The sequence below is a fragment of the Macaca fascicularis genome, chromosome X (assembly GCF_037993035.2).
Source record: "Macaca fascicularis isolate 582-1 chromosome X, T2T-MFA8v1.1".
Lineage (NCBI taxonomy): Eukaryota > Metazoa > Chordata > Mammalia > Primates > Cercopithecidae > Macaca > Macaca fascicularis.
The window spans coordinates 24,113,317-24,132,191 of NC_088395.1; the positions used below are offsets into that span (position 1 = coordinate 24,113,317).

At 41.7% G+C, this 18,875-nt stretch overlaps 1 protein-coding gene across 11 annotated transcripts in view; it reads left to right on the top strand.

Moving 5' to 3' along the window:
- Positions 1–18,875, top strand: part of ZFX (zinc finger protein X-linked) — a 68,003-nt gene that overhangs the window by 12,437 nt on the left and 36,691 nt on the right. For 8 of the 11 annotated variants that reach the window (XM_015443512.3, XM_015443513.3, XM_015443509.3 and 5 more), the window contains one exon: positions 12,931–13,016. The exons of 2 other annotated variants lie outside the window; for them this stretch is intronic. In XM_015443512.3, the coding sequence (XP_015298998.1) occupies positions 12,959–13,016 (58 nt within the window). In that variant the 5' untranslated portion in view covers positions 12,931–12,958. Of the gene's footprint in view, positions 1–12,929; positions 13,017–15,613; positions 15,669–18,875 lie in introns of those variants that run through there. One more of the 11 variants, XM_065538133.2, reaches the window with a different exon arrangement.

Below are 18,875 nucleotides of genomic sequence, written 5' to 3' on the forward strand. Positions count from 1 at the left end.
ACCAATGGCACAGGATAGAGTCCAAAAGTTGACCTACACATACAAGGTCAGTTGATTTAAAGATAGGTATATTGGGATTTTGATTGAATGTAGAGGTTAATTAAGGGAGAATTGATACTACTAATCTAACATATTCTTTTTTTTTTTTTTTTTTTTTGAGACGGAGTCTCACGCTGTTGCCCAGGCTGGAGTGCAGTGGCGCGATCTCGGCTCACTGCAAGCTCCGCCTCCCGGGTTCCCGCCATTCTCCTGCCTCAGCCTCCTGAGTAGCTGGGACTACAGGCGCCCGCCACCGCGCCCGGCTAATTTTTTGTATTTTTAGTAGAGACGGGGTTTCACTGTGGTCTCGATCTCCTGACCTTGTGATCCGCCCGCCTCGGCCTCCCAAAGTGCTGGGATTACAGGCTTGAGCCACCGCGCCCGGCTCTTTTTTTTTTTCTTTAAAGACAGTCTCCCTCTGTCGCCCAGGCTGGAATGTAGTGCAGTGGTGCAAATTCGGCTCACTGCAACCTCTGCCTTCTGTGTTCAAGTGATTTTTCTGCCTCAGCCTCCTGAGGCTTTTGTATTTTTAATGGAGACGGAGTTTCACCATGTTGGCCAACCTGGTCTCAAACTCCTGACCTCAAGTGATCTACCTGTCTCAGCCTCCCAAAGTGCTGGGATTACAGGTGTGAGCCATTGCACCTGGCCCTAATGTAACATATTCAAAAGCAAGATTGCTTTCTCTATTTATTTGTCTTAAAAGAAAAAAAAAGAAATCCCTAGCTGGGCGTGGTGGCGCATGCCTGTAGTTCTAGCTACTCGGAAGGCTGAGGCAGGAGAATCGCTTGAACCCGGGAGGTGGAGGTTGCGGTGAGCTGAGATCGCACCATTGCACTCCAGCCTGGGCAACAAGAGTGAAACTCTGTCTAAAAAAAAAAAAAAAAAAAATTCCCACACAGTAGAGTTTTTAATTACTCTTATCAGTGGGATTTTTTCATTCTTAAGTGTTTACATAAGAAAGCTTTTGTCTTCAAATATATTAATTTTGTACCAGCACACCTTATGAATTTATACTGATAATAGTTTTTCAGTTGATTCTCTTGGATTTCCTAGATACAGCATATGCAAATAAGTTTAATTTCCTTCAAATAATAATTATGTCTTGTATTTCATCATCTTACCTAATTGCGCTGGCTGGCATTTCTCACACAATCCTATAATAATAGTATTAATGGCCATTCTTGTCTTAATTTTGACTTTAGAGGGAATACTTCTAATGTTTTACCTTAGGTTTAATAGATGTCTTTGTTATAAAGTGATGACTGACATCATTCTCATATCCCAAAACACACATTCTGACATGAACTGGTTTAAGATTGCATATACTTGAGTATTTTTTAAACAGCTTTATTGAGATAAAGCTATTATTAAATCTACCCTTTAAAATGTACATTTCAGTGGTTTTTTAGTAGATGCAGAGTTCTGTAACTATTACCATTAATTAGAACATTTTCGTCACCCCAAAAAGAAACCCTATACCTATTGGTAATCACTCTCCTCTCCCCGCTGCCTTCATCCCCTAGCAACCATTAATCTACCTTCTGTCTGCATGGATTTGCTTGTTCTTGACGTTTCATATAAATGGAATCGTATAACGTGGTCTTTCGTGTCTGGCTCCTTTCACTTAGCATATTGTTTTCGAGGTCATCCATGTTTTAGCATGTATCCTGTTTATTTAATCTTTTAACTGTTAAATATCTATCCCAATTTGACTCAGAAGTTTGCTTTAAATCAAAAGTAGATGTTCAGTTTCAACTTTTCAGCATGTATTGAGAATATCAGGCGGTTTATTTTTTGACCTATTAATTTGGGCCATTATTTGGCTCCATCCGTGAATTTTAGAGTACCCATAGTGTGCCAAGGTCTGTGTGCGTGTGTGTGTGCGCGCGCGCATGCATACATGTACATAGATTTGTTTTGTTTTTTTTTTTTTTTTTGAGACGGAGTCTTGCTCTGTAGCGCGGGCTGGAGTGCAGTGGCCGGATCTCAGCTCACTGCAAGCTCCGCCTCCCGGGTTTACGCCATTCTCCTGCCTCAGCCTCCGGAGTAGCTGAGACTACAGGCGCCCGCCACCTCGCCCGGCTAGTTTTTTGTATTTTTAGTAGAGACGGGGTTTCACGGTGTTAGCCAGGATGGTCTTGATCACCTGACCTCGTGATCCGCCCGTCTCGGCCTCCCAAAGTGCTGGGATTACAGGCTTGAGCCACCGCGCCCGGCCTGTTTTTTTTTTTAATTTACGTTATGGATCACATTTGTAGATACTTGACTTGGGATTCATAATTAACCAAGTTTGTAGTTTGGTTAAGTTATTTTTGTTAGTGTTTTTTTTTTTTTTTTTTTTTTTTTTTTTTTTTTTGAGACAGAGTCTCACTCTGTCGCCCAGGCTGGAGTGCAGTGGCACGATCTCGGCTCACTGCAACCTCTGCCTCCCGGGTTCAAGTGATTCTCCTGCATCAACCTCCTGAGTAGCTGGGACTACAGGCACCCGCCACTAAGCCGGGCTAATTTTTGTATTTTTAGTAGAGATGGGGTTTCACCATATTAGTCATGCTGCTCTTGAACTCCTGACCTCAGGTCATCCTCCTGCCTTGGCCTCCCAAAGTGCTGGGATTACAGGTGTGAGCCACCGTGCCCAGCCTAGGTTTTGTTTTAAATGGTAAATTAGTTTTGTAAGAGGAGTTGAGAAAGCTTTCTTCCTCAATTCAGATAGTTTTCTCAAAAGGCGGGGTATGGGGCTCATGCCTGTAATCCTAGCACTTTAGGAGGCTGAGGTGGGAGGATCACTTGAGCTCAGGAGTTCGAGACCAGCCTGGGCAACATAGAGAGACTGCTTCTCTATTTAAAAAAAAAAAAAAGCTTTGGGGAAAGACGAGCTTTTTGAAAGGGGTAACATTAGACAACTTTTTTCTTTTCGTTTGTAAAAGATACGGGGGTCTCACCCTGTTGCCCTGACTGGAGTGGAGTGGGACAATCATAGCTCACTCTAGTGTTGAACTCTTGGGCTCAGGTGATCCTCCCACCTCAGCGTCCTGAGTAGCTAGGACTACAGACATGTGCCACCATGGCTAGCTAATTTTTTTTTTTTTTTGAGACTGAGTCTCACTCTGTTGCCCAGACCGGAGTGCAGTGGTGTGATCTCGGCTCTCTGCAACCTCTGCCTCCTGGGTTCAAGTGATTCTCGTGCCTCAGCCTCCCGAGTAGCTGGGACTACAGGCGCGAGCAACCACGCCCACCTAATTTTTGTGTTTTTAATAGAGATGGGGTTTCACCATGTTGGCCAGGCTGGTCTCGAACTTCTGACCTCAGGTGATCCACCCACCTCGGCCTCCCAAAGTGCTGGGATTACAGGCATTAGTCACCACGCCCAGCTGCCTAGCTAATTTTAAAAATTATTTTGTCAAGATGGAGTCTAGCTATTTTGTCCAGGTTGGTCTTGAACTCCTGGCTACAAGTGATCTGCGTTGGCTTTCCAAAGCACTGGGATTACAGGTGTGAGCCACTGTGCTCAGGCCCCTCCCCCCTTTTAAAAAAATATTCATGATTGGATTTTCTTTTATTGAGTTAATGCTGGTAATTTACATTTTCCCTCAATGTGCTAGTGTAGAATTCTAGACCATTTTCATACAAGTCGTTTTCTTTTTTTCTGTATCTATGTTTTTTTTCTTATCTCAAATTATATATGTTTGTGCTTTCTCCCAGTTTCTTCCCCTCTTTTAGATTATTATCTTGTATTTTATTGTCTTCCCAACTCCCTGGAAAAAGCCTAGTTTGGAGATTTTTTGGGGGTAAAAATTAGCTGGCTCCCTAGCTTTGCTCCAGAGAATGGTCATGAAATTAATGGTTGCTGATACTCAACCTGGAGCATGCCTATTGTTGGTCTTGTGAGAAGCAGGTGTATTTCAAACCTGCCCCCGCATTGCCCAGCCTGTTCTTTTCTTTTATTATTTTTTTTAGTGATTAAAGGATTAAATTCCATGTGCAAAACACATTGCTAATTGCATTGGCAAAAGATCAATGTAAAAATACCCCACAATTCTGGAACTGTCCATTTAAAATATTTGTTCTAGTTGTTGAAAGGCCTAGTATTATATTCTCGCCGGTGTTTAAGGTGTACAGAGAATACTGTAAGTGTTAACCTGGGCAACAAGAGTGAAACTCCGTCTCAAAAAGAAAAAGAAAATTTAGAACGTTTTAAAAACTGTAAACCTGCAAGGCATGATTTTTATAACAATTTACCAGAAAATGAAGGAAAGCACTTAATTAGCTTGAATAAAGTAACATGAAAGCGAGAATGCACTAATTTAAAAAAACCCCAAATCCTAATATGGTATCAGAAAGGTTTTCTTTTTTTTCTTTCATTTTTTTGAGACGGAGTCTCGCTCTGTCGCCAGGCTGGAGTGCAGTGGCACGATCTTGGCTCACTGCAACCTTTGCCTCCTGAGTTCAAGCAATTGCCCTGCCTCAGCCTCCTGAGTAGCTGGGACTACAGGCGTGCACCACTATGCCTGGCTAAGTTTTTGTATTTTAGTAGAGACAGGGTTTCACCATGTTGGCCAGGATGTTCTCGATATCCTGACCTTGTGATCCGCCTGCCTCAGCCTCCCAAAATGCTGGGATTATAGGTGTGAGCCACTGCACCCGGCCAGAAAGATTTTCTAATACAAGGAGACATTGCTCATTGAGAAGGGGTTTGGTGAGAAAAGAACTTACTAAGTTAACAACTATGTTAATGACTAGTTCAGAGATAAATTAAATGCCCAATTTTGGGAAAAGTAGCAGGTGCAAGAAAAAGGAAATGGGTAAGAAAACAGTTTCTGATACTTAAACTTCTCTTCATCATGTGCTGCATTTGACAGAAATTAATCTTTTAAAAATTTTACCTAGGATGGTTTTATTTCATTTATTCCATGTACAGCGTAGTCTAAATCTCCACTTGATACTGTGTCAAAATACTGTCTTCATCCTTCGATTACATTAAGTGTTTCTCACACTGCTCGAACTAAATCTGCACCTAAAGGTAGAATACTTCAGTAGAGGAAATGTGAATAGAATTTCTTTTCAGAATTTCAACAAAAACTAGTAAGCTAGTAAGCTACTTTAAAGTTTTTCACTATGAAATAAACGAGTGATCCAAAGAGTTGTTTTACTCATTCCATTATGATATATGGTAGAATGTTATGTAATGAACATGGATATTGCTAAATTATTGAATGCATTAAATGGCAATACTTTATTAAGGAGGCTCTACTGCTTTAAATATCTGAAAACTAGTTAGAAAGTGTGTGCATTTCCTCCCATCAAGCTAAGTCTTAAAAACAAAAGCATTTAAAACAGTGTAGTGTTTGTAGCTCATTGGTACAAGTGAGTTCAGAGAGTAGTGTGTCAACTCTTAATCTGAGCAGGAATAGGGGCTTTGAGAAAATCAGGCTTTAAGAAGGTTTATCATTTTAGGGCCAAGTTTTAATAGATTGTGAAAGTTTGGACTCTTAGATTTTAAACAAACAAAACCTTGAAATTACTGATTGGCTCAACATGGTTTTATGGAAAAACTAATACAAAAACTGGGCCTTGAATATTTGAGCAAAGCCTACAAAAGTTCCAAATGGGACAGGGCAAGGAAGGATGGGGCTCTGTTTACAATAGTAGATATTTTCTTTTCCACTTCTTGACATGGAGTAGGCAGGACTGTTTGAAAATAAAATATTCTTTTCTTAGAGAATGGAATTTGAATTACAGTTATTAGATTAATACTGATTATATACATTTTCTCTTTCCTTTTAGAGTAGTTGATCTGTTAAGTGTTGATAGAGTTGTAACCTTCCACTACTATTGATTTTTTTTTTATTGCTGCCTCATAGGTTCTTTTGCTTTTTTTATATTTACATATTTCCATGCTGTTTTATTTGGCACATAAAAATTCATAATGACTTCAAATTCAACATAGACTAGAGAACACACACATTCCCCCCCCCCCTTTTTTTTTTTTTGAGACAGAGTCTCGCTCTGTTGCCCAGGCTGGAGTGCAGTGGCGCATCTTGGCTCAATGCAAGCTCTGCCTCACGGGTTCACGCCATTCTCCTGCCTCAGCCTCCCGAGTAGCTGGGACTGCAGGTGCCTGCCACCACGCCCGGCTAAGTTTTTCTATTTTTTTTTAGTAGAGACAGGGTTTCACCGTGTTAGCCAGGGTGGTCTCGATCTCCTGACCTTGTGATCCGCCCGCCTTGGCCTCCCAAAGTGCTGGGATTGCAGGCATGAGCCACTGTGCCTGGCCTATTTTTTCCTTCCTTCTAAAATCACATGAAGAATGTAAAAATAAATCCAGAGAAACAAGAAAACCTCAGCGGTATGAATCAGAACATGATGAATTTCTGGTTGAATAAAGCAATTGGAAATAATGGCAAAACCTAAGAGAGCTTAGTGAACGTGTGACCTTATTCAGAAAGTAGAAAGCACCAGCCAAGAATTGGCATCCTGCAGTACCACCAACATCAAAAGCAGGGAGGCACTTGGAGATTGAACAAGCCATGAGTACAGCCAGATAATTGAAGCCATGGAAAACTAAACCATTTACCTATTAGTATAGGTGCCTGTAATGGTTTTCCTGCTGGGATAATGCCCAAAATTCAGCTCTCTGAATTGCTTGTTTGTCCATAGGAAATTCCAAAGTGAGTGCTGTATAGCAAGAAAGATAGGGGCAGTAGTTTAGGTAACTTGCAGCTATCCTGAAGGATATTGACCCTCCAGCACCTGGAAGATGGGATACTCTTCCACCATTAAAGGAGAACCTGGCTGGTTACATGGTTTCTTTCTCGCTTATGGACTCATTCTAGATAGGACTCCTGTGATCTGAATTTAAGTTTATTGTTGGGCAAACAGGAATTCTCACTTGGGCTGAACAAGTTCACCCCAGCAGTCAGAATATAACTCTAGTTTAGACCCTCATCTACAAATAGGAATAGACAACCAGGAAGAGCCATGCTTTTCAGGAAAACCAGCAGTTTGAAAGAGAGGCACCAAATTCAACTAACTGAATAATGAAACACCAGAGGAGACAGTTTATATAGGGTACAGAATAAACTTTAAATCCACAGAGAGATTTGGGAAGATACCATGTCCACCCAAAAAGGAAAAGATTGCTATGGAAAAGAAACTACTGGAATTAACATATGATCTTTTAAAAATTCAGTAGATGGAGTAGAGATCAAATTAGCTAGCTTAGAAGAAAAAATTCAGGGATTCTCTGAGAGTATAGCAGAAAGACAAAGATAAAAAATATGAGAGAAAAGTTAAAGCAATACAGAAGCTAGATTTAGTAGCCTTTAAAAGTCCTGTAATAAAAATGCTAATAAGAACAGATAGAGAAAATGGAGGAAAGTTATAGAAACGAGAAACTTTCCTGAGTTCAAGAAGGGCTCAAGTCTTTTGATTGAAAGGCCCCACATGGTCTGCATGTGTGAAGAGGAGAACTTATTAGAGTGGTGTAGTGAGAATAAAGAGGAAGTGATAAATATAAGAGTTACTGGCTTTGAGATGAATTTAATTTAAAGGCTGATATAGTCAGAGAAGTGAAATATGACTCCAGATTTGAAAATGAGATATCTAGAGAAATGATGGCTAACACTGAACAACATGGGGGAAAAATTAGGAAAGAAATGTAGCTTAAGAGAGAAGATGTTAATTAGGTCTTAAATACAGGTTTTCACCAGTTCTAATTTCCCTCTAAGAAAAATTGTTATAACACATTTGCCTTTGTTTGCCTTTGCTGCAGCTTAAGCATTCCTTCTACCATGTATAATAAAATTTGGTTCTCTGAGTGTGACTTAGTGAGAAGAATTAGAGTTGAGTCACAGAATTAACAGGCATTGAGGTTTTGGGAGACCAGAAGCAGAAAAGTGATTTTTATATGCATGTTAGCTGCAAAAAGCAAAGTGAATAAATAAGAATCCTGTTAACTTGCCCAAGAGGGAGATCACAGAAGTGTCTAAGCATCAAAATATAAAACAAATAGATTATATCCGTGATCCCTAATTTAAGATAGAGAAAATGCCATTGCTATACCCGTTAACTTTTATTGCTTTATTATATATTTTATTTATAATTCCCTTCTTCTAGGATGATATTGCTTTATTTTAAAGAATGGAAGGAAATTTTTGTGAATTTCCTGGGTTCTCCGAGCCCATTATTTCCCTTAAAACTATACGTTTTTCTTTTCTTTTTTTTTTCTTACTTTCTGCCCTCACAGTGTGTTCCCAAAAACTATGTTTTTCCACTGTGAATTATTTCAGAAGCATTTTCAGGATCATGATTCTTGTAACTGGGAAGGGAATGTCTTACTGAATTTGAGGTGTTAGTAGAGTCCCAGAAATACCTTGAGGGTGTTTGATAGTAAGACTAAATGTTAGTACTTGTTCACCCAAATTCTGAGATTCTTGGTTCTCTGAACCATCCTGCTTATTTGTCTTTAGGTTCCACTGATCTCTGGATTTGGTTTGTACTACAGAGGCATGGATACCGTCAGTTACGTTATCACCTACCTTCTTCCACCCTTCCTTTGTCACATCTGAGAACTCCTGAGTAGCTTCTGTTCTGAGAACACAGTTTCATTCTGATTGTCAAAGGGAATTAGTATTCTAACTCCAGAGGGGTTACAAAGTTGAGGTATAGTCATCTCTGTTTAGAATGTTTGAATTTTTGTAATGACAAAACAAGGGAAAATGACCAGGCAAAACAATAGTGTTGAATAATTACTGCTCACTTGAGATGAGTAGGCACCCCCATGTAGGCCAGAATATCTGTTAGGAAATGCACATGATATAAAAGGATGGGAAGAAAGCAAATCAGTCTGTTAATGGTAGCTTGGGTTAATATTGTAGAGCCCCTGAGTATTGAGGAACTGCTGAAGTGTTCAGAGCAGCGAAGTGCTATGATCAAAGCAGTGCTTCAGGAGGGTTAATCTGCCTACAGATTGCAGAAATGCCTCAATACTTGGCACCAGCCCTTACGTGTGATAATAGGGTTTCTAGTCATTTGTTGTGGGAGTGGCAGAAAGGAGTAAGGCCAGTCCAGAGGCTATTTTCATCCCCCAGGGATCAGGAAATATGAAGCCGAGTGGGAATGGTAACTAGGAATAAGAAAAAAAAAGGATGGATTCTTGAGAAGTTGAGGAGAATTGACAATATCTGGCAATCTGACTGTGAGCAGGGAAGAAGAAAAAGGCCATAGTGGTCATATCAGAAGGCTGGGTTTTATCCGGATGACAATATTCCACAGTCTGTTGGACATGTTAGGATGATATTAGGAATAATTGTTGTGGAAATAGTAGTTGAAACCATGGGAATAAAGAGAAAGCAGAAGAGAAGAGGGTTGAGCACTGCAGTACGGGGTGAGGGAAGGCATAGCAGCCAGCATTTAAGAAGAAGGGAAGAGAACTAGAAGTCACTTAAAGCAACGGAGGAAGGAGAGCACTTCACAAATTAGGGAGTTGATTGTTAAACTCTAATAGAAATGCCAAAGAGGACGAATGCCAAGAAAAGTTGTTCTGCAGGTTGAGAATTCATAGAGCTGATGGGATTGGGTTTATGTAGGGAAATTTGTGTGGTGAGGGGCTTAAATACCTTAATGTATCTCCTTTATTGCCTTCTTAATTGGCTTGCTTTAATGTCATAGTGTTTCATAATGCTTAGAAGATTTTTTTTTTTTTCGAGACGGAGTTTCGCTCTGTCGCCCAGGCTGGAGTGCAGTGGCGCAATCTCGGCTCACTGCAACCTCCACCTCCCGGATTCAAGCAGTTCTCCCTGCCTCACCCTCCCGAGTAGCTGGGATTACAGGCACCCGCTGCCACGCCCAGCTAATTTTTGTATTTTTAGTAGTGATGGGGTTGCGCCATGTTGGCCAGGCTGGTCTAGAACTCCTGACCTCAGGTGATCGGCCCACCTCAGCCTCCCAAAGTGCTGGGATTAGAGGTGTGAGCCACCACATCCGGCCAATGCTTAGAAGATTAATTTACGTTTATCTTTTTTTTTTTTTTTTTGAGACGGAGTCTCGCTCTATCGCCCAGGCTGGAGTGCAGTGGCCGGATCTCAGCTCACTGCAAGCTCCGCCTCCCGGGTTTATGCCATTCTCCTGCCTCAGCTTCCCGAGTAGCTGGGACTACAGGCGCCCGCCACCTCGCCCGGCTAGTTTTTTGTATTTTTTTAGTAGAGACGGGGTTTCACCGTGTTAGCCAGGATGGTCTCGATCTCCTGACCTTGTGATCCGCCCGTCTCGGCCTCCCAAAGTGCTGGGATTACAGGCTTGAGCCACCGCGCCCGGCACGTTTATCATTTTTAAAAGGGGGAAAAGCTATTTCATAGCCAGAGGTGGTTTTGCGGGAGTAGGGCAGTAATAACTTTTTCAGAGCATGTACACTCTCTGTTTTTCATTTGCTTTAACTTTTTTTTCTTTCTTTCTTTCCTTTTTTTTTTTTTTTTTTTTTTGAGACGGAGTCTTGCTCTATCGCCTAGGCTGGAATGCAATGACATGATCTTGGCTCATTGCAACATCCGCCTCCCGGGTTCAAGCAATTCTTCTGCCTCAGCCTCCCAAGTAGCTGGGATTACAGGCATGCACCACCATACCCTGCTAATTTTTTTGTATTTTAGTAGAGGAGGGGTTTTGCCATGTTGGCCAGGCTGGTCTCGAACGCCTGACCTCAGGTGATCTACCCACCTCGGCCTCCCACAGTGTTGGCATTACAGGCGTTAGCCACTGCGCCCAACCCATTTACTTTAATTTGAAACAGTTTGAATAAACAACATGAAACATGCTATTTCTTAAAAATGAGTAGACCGTATCTCAGAGTTGATATGTTGAGAATCCCTTTTTTTTTTTTTTTTTTGAGACGGAGTCTCGCTCTGTCGCCCAGGCTGGAGTGCAGTCGCCGGATCTCAGCTCACTGCAAGCTCTGCTTCCCGGGTTTATGCCATTCTCCTGCCTCAGCCTCCCGAGTAGCTGGGACTACAGGCGCCCGCCACCTCGCCCGGCTAGTTTTTGTATTTTTTAGGAGAGACGGGGTTTCACCGTGTTAGCCAGGATGGTCTCGATCTCCTGACCTCGTGATCCGCCCATCTTGGCCTCCCAAAATGCTGGGATTACAGGCTTGAGCCACTGCGCCCGGCCGAGAATCCCTTTTATGAATGTTAATTTTTCTCAATTAACGTTTAATGGATATTTCCATTACTATTCCATGTTAATGGATTTTTTAAGGACTATATATGTAATTTGGTATCTGTAAATAAAGACATATATAAATAATTATAATATGACAAACCAGTACAATAAGAGAAGAATAGAGTGCTGTGGAAATTTCAGAGGGAAAAATTATTTCCAGCTTTCTCTTTTTTTGTAGGGAAGGAGATTTAGGGGGAAAGATCAAAGCAGAGATAATGGGGGAAAGGTGTTCCAGGTAGAAGGAACCCTGAATCAAATATGAAGTTGGGGTTTTATGGGGATGTTGAGCATTTTTGTTTGGCTGAACTTCGTGTGGGTGGGGGCCGTGTGTTTGTGTACATGCTGACAGTGGTAGAGGGAAGTGCTTAAAGGAAAGTTAGGGGAGATGATGATGGGAAGGTAGTTTGGGGCCAGAAATTAGAAGATGACAGGTGTTTGAACTTATTTAGAGGGAGCAAGAAGCCATTAAACATTTTTGAAAAAGAGGAATGATGTCACCTAGCTTTAGAAAAATGACTTGTGTTTCTGTTATTTGAAATTTTAATAACCATGTAGTACTTATCAGCAAAAAAAAAAAAAAAAAAAAACGATAAAGGTGAAATTATTGGTTAGAGTTCTTTTTGTCATAAGTTTTTGGCTTAAGTAGAAAAGGGAGAATTAAGGCCATTGGAATGTCTTATAAAAATTCAAGGCAGGAATATAGCTGTACCTCAGATAGGTCTAGAACCAGGAACTAAAAAGCTGTCTCCCCTCCCTGCTTACCCTATTCTGTTACTCAAGGCACTCACAGGATTATTTTTATTTTTTATTCACTAGTCTAAGCCAGAGTTACAAAATGACTTTCCTTAGCTCTTAAGTTCCAGCCACCAGGAGAGAGAGAGACACACACACACACACACACACACACACACAGACAGACAAACACTGATTCTTGCTCATGGTTTTGGATTCTCAGGGATAGGACTTTGATTTTATTGTGCTTAAAGATGAACTTATTTTTTAACTGCTTTATAGCTAGTGCCAATCAACTGTGGCCAGGAGAGTGTAAATACACTGTGGGAATTTACTTTTCTAGATGAGAGGGTTAGTTAAGAGAGGTTAGGCAGAATCCCAAAGGTTGTTTACTACAGTTATGCACTTTGAATTTTTATCGTTGTTTAATCTGGTTGGAAGTTGTTTGACTAATTAAATATACAGAATATGAAAACTGTGCAAAAATTTCCCCCAATAAGCTACGGAATGTATTTTAAGTTGAACCTTAACAAAACTGGTTACCTTTGTGGGAACATGGGGTGTTACAGACTGAGGACACGGGAGTGCTGGGGTCTTAAAAATGTTCTATATTTTGATCAAGGTAGTGATTACAAAGGTTTATGTATGTATCAGAATTCATCAAAATATGTGCACTTGATGGACATAAGCAATACATTTATTGCTTCAACTTAAAAAGAAGTCCAGGGAAAGCTGACTTGTTTGATTTATCTGCCCTGCCTTGTCATATAGATGCCCATTTATCATTGTAAATCAATTAAGTTATATTTTACTTTAGATAGATATGTTTTTGATACACATTTATCTTTCACATAATTTGAGTGTCTCAGAAATGAAACTATCATGGTGGCGTTCAGTACGTGATATGAAAAAACTAATGGCTTTGGTTTACTTTTTTCCCTGATTTAGGAGCTGTGACTGATGAGAATTAAAGGCCATGGATGAAGATGGGCTTGAATTACAACAAGAGCCAAACTCATTTTTTGATGCAACAGGTATAACTACTTGAATTGTTCCACTTCCCATCTACCAGATTTGGAGTTGGTTGTCATCAATGAATTGCTAGAACTCTCACATTGATCATTCACACTTAGGTTATCTTGTTATCCTGTCAAAATTCACAGATGTTACGGTGAGCACATTATTATTACCCTCCTCAAAGATGTGGCTCCCTCACAACCAACTCTCATATTCTTGTCAGTAACAGCAGCGATATCAAACCTTAGTTTTATCTTCACTTATGAAGATAATATCTTCCCCAGTTATTTCCCTAATTCCTGTTGTTTTTCCCTTTGAAAATATTCCTTGTTAGTTTTGTTTGGACCTTTGTTTAAAAAAAGAAAAAGAAAAAATATTCCTTGTTTACATCTGCTCTTCTTCATCCTAGTGCCTACCACAGAGACAGGCTCTATCGTCTCATTCTTAGTCTGGAATAACTTTTGCATTGTTTTCCTTACCCTTAGTCTCTCTTATCTAGCCTGCTGATCAGAGTACTCACTGTAAAATAACATGTGGATCCTGTCATTTCTCTGTTCTCCAATACCCAGCAGATAAAGAAGGTCCCCCACATTGACCCTGTCCTATTTTTATAACCATCTCTCTCACAAGTTCCCAAAAAGAGACTTCTGCTTCAGGAAGATGGAGTCTTCACTCCGCATAGTGTACAAGGAAAAATTATACTCAGGAAGTTCTAAAAATAGGAAGAAAACAGTATTAGAAAAAATGTATTTCAGATTACCTGTGGTTATAATTATATAACGTTGTAAAGTGGTTACACTTGTGTTTTGGGTTTTTTTTGTTTTCAGATAGGGTCTTGTTCTGTCACCCAGGCTGGAGTACAGTGGCGCCATCTGGGTCCACTGCAACCTCCGCCTCCCAGGCTCAAGTGATCTGCTCAGCTTCCAGAGTAACTGGGGCTACAGGTGTGTGTCACAATGCCTGGCTAATATTTGTATTCCTTTTTTTTTTTGGGTAGAGACAGGGTTTTGCCATGTTGCCCAGGCTGGTCTTGAACTCGTGGGCTCATGCGATCTGCCTGCCTCAGCCCTCTATAAGTATTGGGATTACAGGCGTGAGCCACTGTGCCTGACCTATACTTGGTTTTATAATATAAAAGGGATTTGAGGCCAGACGCGGTGGCTTGTGCATGTAATCCCAGCACTTTGGGAGACCGAGGCGGGCGGATCACAAGGTCAAGAGATCGAGACCAACCTGGCCAACATGGTGAAACCCCATCTCTACTAAAAATACAAAAAATTATCTGGGTGTGGTGGTGCATGCCTGTAATCCCAGCTTACTTGAGAGGCTGAGGCATGAGAATCGGTTGAATCTGGGAGGCAGAAGTTACAGTGAGCTGAGATTGTGCCACTGCACTCCAGTCTGGGTGATAGAGTGAGACTCGGTCTCGAAAGAGAATAAAAAAAGAAAAAAAATATAAAAGGGTTTTATATCACACCAGGTAGCTACCCTTACTATAAATAAAATACTAGTAAGTTTTCCATTGGACTGTAAATGATCAGATTGTAGTATAGTAAAGAAATAGCAATGAACTTTATCAGGAAATTAAATGTCAGTGATTTTAAATTTTAAATTTTTTTTTTTTTTTGAGATGGAGTCTTACTCTGTCGCCAGGCTGGAGTGCAGTGGCACGATCTCGGCTCACTGCAACCTCTGCCTCCTGAGTTCAAGTGATTCTCCTGCCTCAGCCTCCCGAGTAGCTGGGACTACAGGTGTGTGCCACCATGCCCAGCTAATTTTTTTGTATTTTTAGTAGAATGGGGTTTCACCATGTTGGCCAGGATGGTCTCGATCTCTTGACCTCGTGATCTGCCCGCCTCGGCCTCCCAAAGTGCTGGGATTACAGGCGTGAGCTACCGCACCCGACCCTAAAATTTACTTTTTATTATTATTTTATTTTTCTTTTAGAGACAGGATCTCACCCTGTTGCCTGGGCTAGAGTACGGTGGCATGATTATAGCTCATTGTAACCTCAGACTCCAGTGCTCAAGGGATCCTCCTACCTCAGCCTTCTGAGTCACTTGGACTACAGGTGTGCGCCATCAAGCCCAGCTAATTTTATTTTTTGTGGAGACGGGGTCTTGCTCTGTTCCCCAGGCTGGTCTTGAACTCCTGGGCTCAAGTGATCCTCCCACCTTGGTCTCCCATAGTGCTGGGATTACAGGTGTGAGCCACTATGCTCAGTCAAATTTTAAAATTTTCTTTAAATCTCTAAATCTAGTGGGGATGTGTGCGTGTTTCTTAACAACTTAGGATAATCTTTTAACTCGTTTGGTAATTTCAATTTGATAATGATAAACGTAAAGTTTATAATTCTTTCTTCCTTGGAACATGAAATATAAGTGATGTACTTGAAAGAGACTAAACTCTTTGGAGAAAAATGTGCAGTGTTTGTTCACTTAATCTTGCCACAGGCAAACCTAGGTCATGGGCTAAGTGGTAGATTGAAGGGCTATTGCATTTTAGTCTTGATTGATGACACTTAATGGTATTTGTTCATCTTTGAGCAAGTCACTTAATCTGCCAGGGCCTCCGTTTTCATATGTCATAATAATAATAAAACCTCTCATTACAGTTTTTCAGAACACTTCCCATACATTCCCATTTGATCATCACCACAGTCCTGTGAGGTATGCATGGCAGATACTACTGTCCTCATTTTACTGATGAGGAAACTGAAACTCAGAGGTTAAATGACTTGCCCAAGGTCACAAAACTAATAAGTGTCCTACCCTGCTCTACTCTCTGATTTAGATTTTGTTTTTTTGTGTGTGTGTTTTTTTTTTTTGGTTTTGTTTTTGAGATGGAGAATTGCTCTGCTGCCCAGGCTAGAGTACATTGGCCATGATCTCTGCTCACTGCGACCTCCACCTCCCTGGTTCGTTCCGGTGATTCTCCTATCTCAGCCTTCCAAGTAGCTGGGATTACTGGTGCAGACCATCATGCCCGGCTCCTTTTTTTGTATTTTTAGTAGAGATGGGGTTTTGCCATGTTGACCAGGCTGGTCTTGAACTCCCAACGTCAAGTGATCCGCCTGCCTCGGCCTCCCACTGTGCTGGGATTACAGGCGTGAGCCACTGTGCCCGGCTGATTTACATTTTATAACCAGTGTTCTTGCCACTAGATGCTTTCATCTTTATGTATGCAGAATGGAAATTAGTGATCTATTACTTAATGATAATATTGTGGACATTGAAAACAAGTATAAAGCATTTTGTAGAAGTTCTATAGAAATTAAAGTGAACATACTCTTTTTTTAATTTTTCGAGATGGAGTTTTGCGCTTGTTGCTTAGGTTGGAGTGCAATGTTGCAATCTTTGCTCACCACAACCTCCACCTCCCGGGTTCAAACGATTCTCCTGCCTCAGCCTCCTAAGTAGCTGGGATTACAGACATGTGCCACCGTGTCCGGCTAATTTTGTATTTTTAGTAGAGATGGGATTTCTCCGTGTTGGTCAGGCTGGTCTCGAACTCCTGACCTCAGGTGATTCTCCCACCTTGGCCTCCCAGAGTGCTGGGATTACGGGTGTGAGCCACCTTGCCCAGCCTAAAGTGAACACATTCTTTTTATTATTTCTAGATGTAATTAAAATAGATATTAGTTGGCTTCCTACAATGTTTAATATTCTTTGGCCTTTGAATTTTTTTTTTGGGACAGAATCTTACTCTGTTTTTTGCCCAGGCTGGAGTGCAGTGGTGTAATCTTGGCTCACTGCAACCTCCGCCTCCTGGGTTCAAGCGATTCTCCTGCCTCAGCCTCCTGAGTAGCTGGGGTTACAGGCATGCACCACCACGCCTGGTTAATTTTTGTATTTTTAGTAGAGACAGGGTTTCACCATGTTGGCCAGGCTGGTCTCGAGCCCTTGACCTCAGGTAATCTGCCCGCCTTGGCCTCCCTAAGTTCTGGGATTACAAGGCGTGAGCCACTGTGCCAGGCCTCATCATTTTTGATTGTTGATTAAGCTGTGTATTTCTCTGAGGGCCTGGCCAGTGACACATAGTCATTGAGTTAGGCACCTGGTTGGACTCAGCCTGGTCTGAGTCAACCAGAGGCACTAATCTACTGAATAGCTATTTAGGTAAGACTTTTTTTTAAACTTTCTTTGCTTTTCTCTGGAACAGAAGCTAAGATATTTTATTTATTTATTTATTTATTTATTAATTATTGAGACGGAGTCTTGGTCTGTCGCCCAGGCTGGAGTGCAGTGGCGCAATCTGGGCTCACTGCAACCTCCGCCTCTTGGGTTCAAGTGATTCTCCTGCCTCAGCTTCCCTATTAGCTGGGACCACAGGCATGTGCCACCACACCCAGCTAATTTTTTTGTATTTTTAGTACAGACAGGGTTTCACCCGTGTTAGCCAGAATGGTCTCGATCTCCTGACCTTGTGATCTGTCCACCTTGGCTTCCCAAAGTGCTGGGATTACAGGTGTGAGCCACCATGCCCAGCCTTCTTTTATTTTATCTTATATTTTTGATAAGGATATTTGATTTCTATTTCCATTTGTGACATTCATTCAGAATGATATTTTCTGAGCACCATACACTGTGCGAACTGTGTGATCTTGGTTAAGTCATTTAATCTCACTGGGCTTCAATTGATTGAATCCTCTACCTTCATTCCTTAACTGCAAAATGGACTAGAGTAGGACTATGTTCTGAGGAACTGCCTTGGGAGTTGGGGTCTAGGGGGACGGGAGGAGGCTAGATAGAGGCAGTGTACCCTGGTGAAGTTGGGGCAGCTCCCGCTGGAACTACTCTTACCCTCCACCACTCCAGCGCAGCTGCACTTGTATTTATCCTATCTGTCTCCAGAGCCTCCTCAACCCAGTTGTCTTTCCTCCTCAACTGTGGCCTTTTGTCCCTCTTTTAATTTATCCTCTGATCCTTGTATGTCCTAGATTCAGAGGATGATTTCTAAATTCCTATAGCCATAGATGGAGCATATGGGTGGTATATTGCACCGGAACAAAAAGGGAAGCATGTGAAGGGAAAAAGGAAAAAAAAATAGAAGTAAAAGAAACACATGGGAGAGATGGAAAGAAGAACAACTATGAGTTGAGGAGAGGGAGATGGAGCAAAAAGGTGAAACACATATAATGAAGGAATATTGTATGTTTGTCACCTGAAGTTGCATTACTTATTTAATTTTTGTTTTTTTTTTTTAGAGACGGAGTCTTGCTCTGTCACCCAGGCTGGAGTGCAGTGGCGCCATCTTGGCTCACTGCAAGCTCCGCCTCCTGGGTTCACGCCATTCGCCTGCCTCAGCCTCCTGAGTAGCTGGGACTACAGGCGCCTGCCACCACGCCCGGCTAATTTTTGTATTTTTAGTAGAGACGGGGTTTCACCTTGTTAGCCAGGATGGTCTCGATCTCCTGACCTCGTGATCCACCCGCCTCGGCCTCCCAAAGTGCTGGGATTACAGGCGTGAGCCACCATGCCCGGCCTTTTCTTTTTTTTTAAAGTCTTGCTTTGTCACCCAGGGTGGAGTGCAGCAGCACCACCTTGGCTTGCTACAACGTCGGCCTCCCGGGTTCAAGCAGTTCTGCTTCAGCCTCCCAGGAAGTTGGGATTATAGGCTTGTGCCACCACGCCCGGCTAATTTTTGTAATTTTAGTAGAGATAGGGTTTCGCGGTGGTGTTACCCAGGCTGGTCTCAAACTCTTGGCTTCAAGTGATCCCCCCACCTTGGCTTCCCAAAGTGGTGGGAATACAGGCGTGAGCCATTGCACCTGGCTGTATATGGATTTTATTAGTGTGCCTAGAATTTTACTTTCATGTATATATTTCTTCTGTGACTGCCTCAATTGCTTTGTTCTCCTAATTTTTAAAAATCTA